Here is a 10,710-nt window from a genome sequence, read left to right on the forward strand (position 1 = left end):
GATACGAAATGAGCATATATGTCAAAAGGTTGGAGTAGCTCCAATAGAAGATAAGATTAGAGAGAGTCGCCTTAGATGGTTTGGTCACATAAAACGGCGGCCTTCCAATGACCCGGTTAGGAGAGTAGAGGTATTAGATTTGACTTATGCTAAGAAAGGTAGAGGCAGACCTAAAAAGACCTGGTTATAAAATATTAAGAATGACCATTTCTTTATTAGATTTAAACGAGAATTTGGCCTTTAATAGGACACAATGGAGAAAAATGATTCATGTAGCCAACCCCACGTAGTGGGATAAAGGCTTGATGTTGTTGTTGTTAGTATTTTGGAGGCATAAGAATAAGGGCAATCCAAGGTTTATTAATTTTAAGGATTAGGTGGCTTACAAACCTCCATAAATTTTTATTCTCTCCTGACTATAAATAAGAGCTCATGTATACTTATTACAAAGTCTAATCAAAGCTAATACTTAGCATATAATATTTCTCTCACCTATTCCTGACAGGCCTCACCTATTCCGGACAGGCCTCCTATCTCTTTCTAAGTAGTAGGCAACCTCCCTCTCTCTTTACTATCTTTGTCTAAAGTGCGACAAGCAACAACAACAACATCAAGTTTTTATCCCACCAACGTGGGCTCGGCTACATGAATCATTTTTTTCCATCGTCTAAAATGCAAGAAAGACCAAAAAGAGCTAAATTACAAGATAAAAGAAGAATTTTATCCCCTCATCTCTTCTCACTTTTGAACATCTCTATCTAGATCACTGATCTTTCTCTCCAAATCGCAAATCACAGGAAAAGCTCCCCATTCATAGCCATTTATTTTCCCAAAACTCTTACAAATGCCAAACATTTTTCTCTATTTTTTTTAGATTTGAGACTTTTTCTTACTTTGAATGGATATGCACCCATTCTCTCACTCTTTAGGAGTTTGCACCGTTTCTCATATTTTCACTTTAATTGCATATTTTCTCTTTCTTCGCCCAACTCCATCCCCTTTGCTTTCTAAAACCATACATATCATTCCTATTCTCATGATAATTATCAAGCACCAAGAAAATCACTCTGCTACCAGTCAACTTTACCTTTTTTTTTTTTGAAAGTACCAGTCAACTTCACTTGGGTTTTGGATGAATGTATAATGACAGTCTGATGTTCTGTTTCAGCTCCTAGCCCAAACTAGGAAGTTTCAATCCCTTATAAGTTTAATCTCCATTACAAGTAACACAATAAAGCTTCTTTGGTGTAGTTCCACAGGCTAAAGGTCATGACTCGTGAGAGAAGCCAAAATCACATGCAACTTGAAATTTTAAAAGCTTTCTACAATACAAAGACTTGATTAGAAAATATTAAAATATAATTATTTTTATAAGATTTAACTGAGAATTTAACTCTTAATAAACACAATGGAGAACTGGCCCACATAATAGGATAAGGGTTTATTGTTATTGTTCTTGCTACAAAAGTAAAATTATTTCAGATATCTTACCGTAATTAAAGCATTAAGAAAAAATTCAAGTCAATACAACCAATAGATGATGATAGCATAGGTGCTTATCAAATCAATCATTCAACATGTACCTTATATCAAGCTCCTCAGACTTCTGAACTGCTTCTTGTGCAGCTTTGACTGCTTGATTTGTCATGCCAAGATGAGAACAGAAACGTCTCTGCAAAAATTGGCAGACAAAATAATTAAAACATAGTCACATAACTTTATAAAAAGTAATACAGGTTGATACTAACTTCTGCACAAAATCTACATGAAAAAAAGGAGCAAAAATTTATCCATCTCATCTTCAAAAGGAGTAATGCTTGTCCCAACGAAAAAAAGAAACAAGATCCAATAACTTATTGTCAGTAAACTTACCAGGAAATCTCCTGCATGAATAGTTCCCATCTCCATTGATTGGCCCATCTCAACTTCAAGCTGCTTAACAATAAATTCTTTTGCTCGGCCAATTTCCTTCTTTGTAGCCCCATTAGCAACAGAACAAATTTCTGATGTGAAGTGTTAAAAATAGGAAAATGAGAGAAAGAAGAAGAAATAAAAAAAATGCTATTATTGTGTACCCTTTACTGTGCGAGGTCTATCCTCCTGCCGGCAAGCTATATATAAGCAAGCAGCCAAAATGGCATCCTGGTTTCTTCCTCTAATGGACTTGAGATCTTCAACTTTCTTGTATATTTCATTAGCCCGATCCTACACAAATACGTATCAGAATGAACGTTTAGGGCCACCATAATCCAGCCACAAGGAGATCATATAGCGTAACACTTCAATTCAATCGAAAAGGTGTCAATTGTGAATTGCCCACTCCAAAAATACGAAAAACAACTAGCAAAAGCCACATTAGAAAATGTCAACATGTCAAAACGTAATAAGTTCTCAAATGAATAGCCCGAAGCATATAATATTTTAAGTACTTGTTGATTAATCAGAATTTGACAAACAATTACTTTTACTAGACATAAACTCACATTTATTGAATTATTGATGAATTAAAATAAAAAAAATCGTGAGTGGAATAACAAATTGTTAATGTGAGTGTGAACAAACAAAATTGAGCGAGCTCACTTTGATTGGCTCTGCTCATCAAGTAAAAGAGCAGAGATCCACTCATAATAAGTTCGCTTGCTTATCAAACCAAGAATTAATTGATCATGAACATCAGAATAACAAGTCTTACATGGAGCAAGGAATATACATGCATATATACTCACTAGACTAGAACACAGAGAGAGAAAGAGAGAGAGATCAACATCATTTGCATGTCCAAATGCACTCAATTAAGAATTTAACCGTTAACTGTAACAAAATGTTCTCTCAAATTACATGAATATTTTGACATCACTTGGGAATTCTCTTACTTAAAAAGTACCAAATTTTTAACTTTTGCAGCTTGATCATAACTAAAAAAGAAATATAACGGCTACTTTATGCACATACAAAAATTTCAAAGATGCAAACCAAGGCACTGGATTATTTCAGATACTCTCAACAGTTTTCTCTCAAAGAATAACATTTTCTCCGTATATTAATCTCCAATATGACACTGGAGATTTTTCCTGCACAACTATTGTCCATCTTATGGGTGTAAGTGAGCAGAGCCGGCTCGTGGGCCGGCTTGAATTCGACTCGTTAACGAGCTCACGAGTTGAGCTTATCGAGCCACGAGTTAGAGCTCGAGCCCATAGTCGAGCTCGCATATTATACGAGCTCGTGCTCAACCATCTGAGAAAAGTGGAGAGTTGCGTTAGGTAGTCGATAGCCCGTGTAAAACTTGTCGAATAATCATGAGACACCACATAGTGGGACAAAGGCTTGATGTTGTTGTTGTTGTGCTCAGCTAGGCTTGACTAGTAAACTTGCCATGCCGCTTGTTTAAATTAAAATATATTTAAAATCTAATTTTAAAATAATATACTAAAATAAATACTAAATATTTTTAATTATTTCACGACTCAAGCTCAAGCTTTCTTAATGAGCTCGAGCCTAATAATTTTCAAACAAGCTGAGCTCGAGTTAAACAAGCTTAGCTCGATTAGGCAGATACTCGACTTAACTCGACTCTTTACACCCTAGTCCATCTACATCCACCAAACTTCAAGAAGAAAATCTAGACAACTAATCCAGAACCATGTGACCCTACATTTATATTGTATTTTTACCTCACATACACATGCGCTAGTCAATACCATTAAACACTTATATTGGTGGATACCGCTTTGATAAATCATTGATTTTTACTATATATTGATAAAAGACTAAGCCATTCACACAATCATAATTCATACATACTGCATGTTTGTTTGTTACATGTGATTCCTTGGTGCATGCAACAAAAATGTCAGTGTGCCTAAACTTAAGTATAAGTCATTGAAACATATAAGGTCGTTGTGTGCATGCAGTATGTGTGGCAGCATGCTTAAACTTAAAGATACACAAGCCCCCGCAACATACACAAATTCAAAGAAAGTATAGTTGGCCCACAATTACTCAAAGTTGAAGGGTATAAACAAAAATGGGTAGATTGAAAAGAGCCTACTTTTTGGAAAGTCACATTGTAAGGTGGTGTAGACAATCAAATGAACAGATAAATGCAATGATGAGAAGCTAAGATGCACAGACATGAACACGAAGACGCGTACACAACATGACTGGGTTGAACATGATATTACAATTTTTATATCTTAAAAATAGTGTATTGAAATTGATTAAGCAAAATATTAATAATTGAGAAATATTAAATCAATTAACTAGAATTTATGCTTAAAATAATTAATATTAGGATATCAAGAGTTGAAAGTCGATGTAATGTTTCAAGCATCGAGAGGGGAGGCAACAATGATGTCAAGTGTCAGGCATCGAGCTTTGATGTCGAGACAACATCAATCGTCTATATTGAGATGATCTTGTTCAACGATGAGACGTCGAGATGACGCAGGACGTGATTGTGGGTGTAGAGATTGCTAGCGTCAAACTTTGGTTTTAAGATGGTTTTGAAACATTGATGTTTGACGGGATCAGACGTTGATGTTGCGATGATATTGGGCGTTGTTATGAAACCCTAGCTGTGATCTACTTGATAGAAATGAAAATTATATGTTTGATGAATGTGATATTGTGCAGACAATTGATTTGGGACTATTAACAGGAAATAAAAAAAATTAGTTTTATTTTTTAATAAATAAAATTATGAAATATAATAAATTATATTAAAAAAATTTCAAAAAAATATTTAAAACATGTGTCCAATTTATTTTTAATATATTTTTAATCGAACACGATTTCGGTGTGTTCGATACATATCAAAGGCGTGTCAAATATGTGTTGTGACTGATACGTGTCGGACACTGCATACCTCATAGAGGAGAAATGTTTGTGCATCATATATGAGAAGGCTGCTTTTAAACTTAAGTTGGAGTGGATGCAAAAATGATGATAATGAAGGTGTTATATGCATGGTCATGGAATCCCTTGGCATCACAATAAACTAGATCCCTAATTCATTATTTGTTCACATGCATGCACTCATAGCCTACGAGTGGGTGATACTGCATGTTTGTTTGTGTAGTAATGTATGACTTCAGAAAATTACTTTGTAATAGATCCAGTAAATAAACGGTTGTCCTTTTGCACTAAATCTATAGGATAGGAATCCAATCAATAAATCCATCAAAACATCCATATGCTTCAATCACAACCAACCGAAATTCATGCATGGAAATAAAATACTCCCTGAAAAACAGTGGACCGTGGCCACATCAGTACCTTGATTGTAGCAACAAGACCCAGCCTGAAAAATAAATAAGAGTAATCAAGTCAATATAATGCCAAGTCCCCAAGTAAACAACTAAAAAATTATACATGGAATGTTGGATTCCAAAGTCAAAGAAATGGTCTAAAAAGGTACGTGCTAAGATTTGTATGTTAGCAACAGTCCAACATCCATTATAGAGTTCGTCATCATCATCGTCATAATCTAAAGCTTTATCCAGATTATTTGGGTTTGGCTTTCAAATCATAAACTGTGGGATAAGTTTTTAGGTTGACTTATTAATCTAGCGTTCATTGTAGTTAAATATGAATCTTAATTTCCTTAATAAGTGAAAAAAAAGGATGTGCTCAGAAGCACCTAAGTGTTTCCTCATTTTCTTAGATTAAAGCTTGCCACAAACAAATGCCTTGGTATCATAATACTTGCTTGCATCAAACCAGATTAATTGGCTAGGGAATGGAGTGTGCACACTAACATATCAAATCCCAACTTCCTCAACTTTCAATTCACCTCTCGCACTCTCATAAGGAATAGGTGTGAGCAATGATGGGATTAAATTCACATGCCATTCACAACGTGATACATCCGGATTTAGTTTAATTCTGCATCATCCAGGACTTCTTAGCTTACAAGCTTGCATTCCTTAAGCTATGCACCGGATGAGTTTATTGCAAGGCTGGGAAAAGAAGAAAGGACATTTATATGCTGGTGCCTCAACCACTGTCCAAGATGGGACATGGCGAAAAGAGATGCCTTGACACCTAATGAACCAGCCTAATCTGTTAGCTGCTTATTTCAAGAATACAAACTTATTACCTGTTTCAGTTCTTAGAAAGAAAAAAGAAAAACCAATTAGAGGTCAACAACGAAACAGTAAAAAAATTTTATTGCTCACAGTGCAATTACAGAAAGAACTCACAAAAATGGCTTGGTAGCAACTATCATCAAAAGTACAAACTGCAGACAAAGCCGTCACAAATAATCCTTCCCTCACTTGAAATTTTGGATGTAATTTTCACTCAAAAGAAGCAACAAAAAATATCAAATATTCCACAATCATATAAGTCAGCTGAAAATACAACGGTCCTGATGTCAAGATCACCTCATCCATCATTAATTATGGCTACATAAACCTAAAAACAAACCAACCAACCAGAAATACCGGTTTATCATCTTCATGACTACATCCACTAAACTATTATACTATCTGATGTATCATAATGTTCAATACCTCAGAACTGGACATTCAATCCATATAACTATACAAAGCAAACCAGAATTTTCAAAATCTTAAAAAATCTAGCAATCTCAATGCTTTACTTTAAATCTGCGTAGCATACAGGCTTCATTATTTCAGCTACGGCAATAAATTTATTTCCAAAACCATATCACGAGAAGTAAAGCATACTACTCAACAAAATCTTGGCAACAAAAAGCAGAAGATACCAAAAACAACAATCTACGAGTTCAGCATGCTTTTAATACCAACCATGAGGAAAATTGATGCAATACCACTGAAAAATATCAGCAAATGCCAACCACTATAACCTACATACAAGTTCTCCAGGACAGCCCTAAAGAGAACACATAAATAACACCAAAAACACGGGAAATTTTTGACGGGTTGGCAGCATATAATGCTAAAAAGAATTGTGGTTATCATGAATAGGATTACCCAACTTTTCGGAAACTGCTTAAGGTCTCCATCAATCCACTTATTCTTGTTGAAAGTTACCTGAGGTGTTGAATCTATTGCGGTAAAGTTACCTGATGTGTTGAGTCAATTGTGGTAAATCTAACTGATAATTAAACTCTGTCAACCATTATTGGCAACCACCCTTCATCAAAATTAGAATCTTAGAAGCAAGATCACAAAGAAATATCAGTAACCAACTCCAATACAAAGAGGGCTCTAACCATCCTAAGCAGAAATTCATGCCTACCCACTTGTCAAAGAAGATATGTTATGTAAAAATTCTATTCATAGCACTTCGAATGTGCTTAATTAATATGGTATTTTGGTAGATTGGAATAACTCGTATACACATATCAGAAGAAAAAGAAAGAGAGATTAATCAGGACATATTTCAATATTAAAAATATAATATAGTTCATCTGAACATTCAAAACATTTTTATCTAAGATGTTTAGCTTATATAAAAATATATTCTAGGCATGACGTAGTTCATATCAAAATTATTAGTTGAGAGTTTGTCTTATTTTTTAAGTTACTACAGCTATGTAATTGATTGCATTTCGTTCCATCATCATTAGCCTTATTCCATAAATTTCAGGTGCACATGAAAACTTTGTAAGTTTAACTTTGAATGGGTTTGCAAAAGAGAAAAAAAAAGAGGAATTAAATTGCAAAAAAATGTAATTAAAAAATTAAGGGGAGACAACCAAATGAAGAATAAAGAAAAAAACTATTAGTTGAAGAGAAACAAAGAAACTATCATAAATTTCCTCCACAAAATCATCCTCGTCCATAGTAGTTTCTCTTCTAAGAAGACCATAAGGAAATATTATACTAACTTAAGATATATTTATCTTTAATTTGAATGTATTTAGGATATTTATAGGACAATAACTCCTAAATTATTGCATTTAATAAGAATTGCATATGGACCTTATGTTGAAAGAACGTAAGAATTATGTGTAGCAACTAAGCGATTTTCCTTCTCAATTTCTCTCTCCATATCTCTAATTCTTGAATAAGGAGGCCTACCTATGCCTATCTCTCTCTCTCTCTCTCTCTCTCTCCATGGAAATCATCTTTAAGCTACCTAAAACCCTGAAAGGCATGGTTTGGTTCCCAAGAACAACCGCTAGCTCCTTTCTCTCTCTCCTCTTGATTAGATTAGGGAAAGCTACTATTCTCAATAGAATCCTTATTCTTTTATCCTAGTAACTTCCTATCAATTCCCTGACTTTGCCACACATCCACTACCAAATAACTTAAGTTTAGGGGAAGCAATCTAATAGGCATTACACAGAGATACTCTATCAGAATGATAACAACATCGCAAACATTAAAATCCTCTGCCTTCAGATATAATAAAGAAATTGATGGGGCAAGTTTGGCAGTGTTAGTGATATTTAGGATAGGCTAATTAAGTTGCACTTTTAAAATTTTCATAATATATTATCCTACCATGAGACATTTTTAACCATTACTAAAAAGGGATTTTTTTTCTTCTATCTGATGGTTAATTGGCCTGCATTCCTTTGTCAATCATTATTGACAATCATCCTTCACCAAAATTAGAATCTCAGAAGCAAGATCACAAAGAAATTTCCCTTTCAAGAGGACTCTAATCATCCCAAGAAGAATTTCATGCCTACAAGTGTCAAATAAGATACCTAATCTCACAATTCCATTAACAACGCTTCATAATATGTTATATTGATGGACTGGAATAAGTCAGAAATGACTGTCATTAGAGAAAAGAATGAGACACTATTCAGGACAAATTTCAATATTGGAAATATAACAGCCTTACATTCATCTGAACAGGGTCCTGCAAAAAGCAAAACTGATGGAGCATATTTCATAACATTTTAAGGTATAAGCAGAGAGTAATTACAAAATTTTCAAAAAAAGGAAGCAAAGTCAACCTTCGCCAAATTCTCCGGTTAAAACTCTCCCTGTTCTACAAAATGGCTAGTAGACCGATCCTATTTCTTATTTTACAGATTACAGACTACTAATTGGAGCAAATCAACCAAGAAGTATTCATGCATACCCAAAACCAAATCTGTTAATGAACAAATCCAGAAAAGCTCAATGTACCAAGATCTTTCTTTTCCTTAAATTAAGGCATTTCGGAAAGAAAAGAAAACCCTACCTGTCGGCCATGGTGGCGATTGTGCGGAAGGCGAGAATGAGAGAGCGATCGGGGTTGGAGCCACGGTTCTGCCACCGTCCGAGTGAGGAGGAGAGGAACTCTCCCTGGGCACCGTTGGGCTTAGCGATGACAGTTGAAAGCCCGCCGTCCGTGAGGAGGGGATTAGTAGGCCCGCCGACACGTACGGGATCGTTATCAGCAGATTCATTGGCGAAGGTCCTCCACTCCGAGGTCTCATCGATGGAGTGCGCCTCAAGAACCAGCCCGCATTCCGAGCACACCGTGTCTCCCGCAGAGTGATCGAAAACAACCTCCGTGCTCCTCTTGCACTCCGGGCAAAACGCGTCCGACATTTCACCTATCTCCTAACCTCTTCTTCCAGCCACCGATGACGACCTTTTCCCCTCACTCTCTTCCCTCTCTCCCCCTCTCTCTTTACCCACCCCGATCGATCCCTCGGGTAATCAACTCACCAACAATCTCCCCACCCTCTTCCTCCTCCGCCTATCGCCGCCGGCGAAGATCTCTTCTTCCTTTTGCTCGCCGGCCGATCAGAAAGCCAGATCGCACGTGCTTGTCTCCCTCGACTCCGATCTCGATCGACGGAGCGAGTATTTCTGGTTGGTATGGGAAGTACGACTTGTGGCTCGTTCGGACTTCAGATTCGGTTAAACGCAATTTATAAGCAATTATGTTAATCAAATAAATTTGTAAATTTTTTTACTATATTTGGCTGGCTTGAAAATTTAATGAATTTACTAAAAATAGTACCGTGTGAATCATTAATGAGTTGCTAAATTGTTAATTACTAATTGATAGAGTAATTAATCATTGATGATAGGCAAATGTTTTAAATTTTTAGAGATTTCTCCTAATGAATTCAATAGACTAATTAAGGTTTATCTGATTGTAGAAGACAAAAAATTTCCTACACTGGTAATAGGCTCTCTTAAATGAAAAATTATTATCTGTGGACACCGGGCGCAGTGTCGAGAGATCAAATAGAATGAACAGCATCACTTTTTTGTTTGGCACTAGTGCTCGGTATCGATATGTGTCGGATGATGTGACGCGTTCTGTTTCGCCTCCGAACTATCTGATGTCCGCACAGAATAAATTCTCCTCTTAAATGTCTCTAAGTGTGCAAATGATGTGATAGATCTATTATTCTAAGATGGAACAATTATTACGTCCTCTGACCTGACGTAGAGGTACGTTCGGCCACCAATAACATATCGCCACGTGTTCTTACTCTTTACTGCGCGGCCCGACGACTTGACCCGGAGCGGAACCCAGGAATGCTTTATTTTTTTGCTCAGGATTTGCTCGGGATTTGCTCAGGATTTGCTAGAAAAAACTAGGTACAACTCAGTATTTGCTCAGGATTTGCTCGGTATTGATAGGGATTTGCTCGGTAGTGCTAGGTATTTGCTCGGTATTGCTAGAAAAATCTAGGTACAACTCGGTACAACTCAGGAGTTGCTTGGTATTGCTAGGGATTTGCTCGGTAGTGCTAGGTATTTGCTCGGTATTGCTAGAAAAATCTAGGTACAACTCAGTATTTGCTCAGGATTTGCT

General features: G+C 36.1%; 1 protein-coding gene across 2 annotated transcripts in view; it reads right to left on the reverse strand.

The window, feature by feature from the left end:
* The window catches only part of LOC110092811 (transcription initiation factor IIB), a 22,213-nt gene extending 12,427 nt beyond the window's left edge, over positions 1-9,786 (reverse strand). For both annotated transcript variants that reach the window (XR_002302636.2, XM_020817490.2), the window contains exons 1-5: positions 9,133-9,786; positions 5,278-5,302; positions 2,076-2,205; positions 1,873-2,003; positions 1,584-1,672 (exon numbers count right to left, since the gene is read on the reverse strand). Coding sequence is in view for 1 of the 2 variants with exons in the window: in XM_020817490.2 (XP_020673149.1) it covers positions 1,584-1,672; positions 1,873-2,003; positions 2,076-2,205; positions 5,278-5,302; positions 9,133-9,485 (728 nt within the window). In the remaining variant the exon portion in view is untranslated. The remainder of the gene's footprint in view (positions 1-1,583; positions 1,673-1,872; positions 2,004-2,075; positions 2,206-5,277; positions 5,303-9,132) is intronic.
* Positions 9,787-10,710: the final 924 nt, after the last annotated feature.

The sequence above is a fragment of the Dendrobium catenatum genome, unplaced genomic scaffold (genome assembly GCF_001605985.2).
Source record: "Dendrobium catenatum unplaced genomic scaffold, ASM160598v2 fragScaff_scaffold_1220, whole genome shotgun sequence".
Classification (NCBI taxonomy): domain Eukaryota; kingdom Viridiplantae; phylum Streptophyta; class Magnoliopsida; order Asparagales; family Orchidaceae; genus Dendrobium; species Dendrobium catenatum.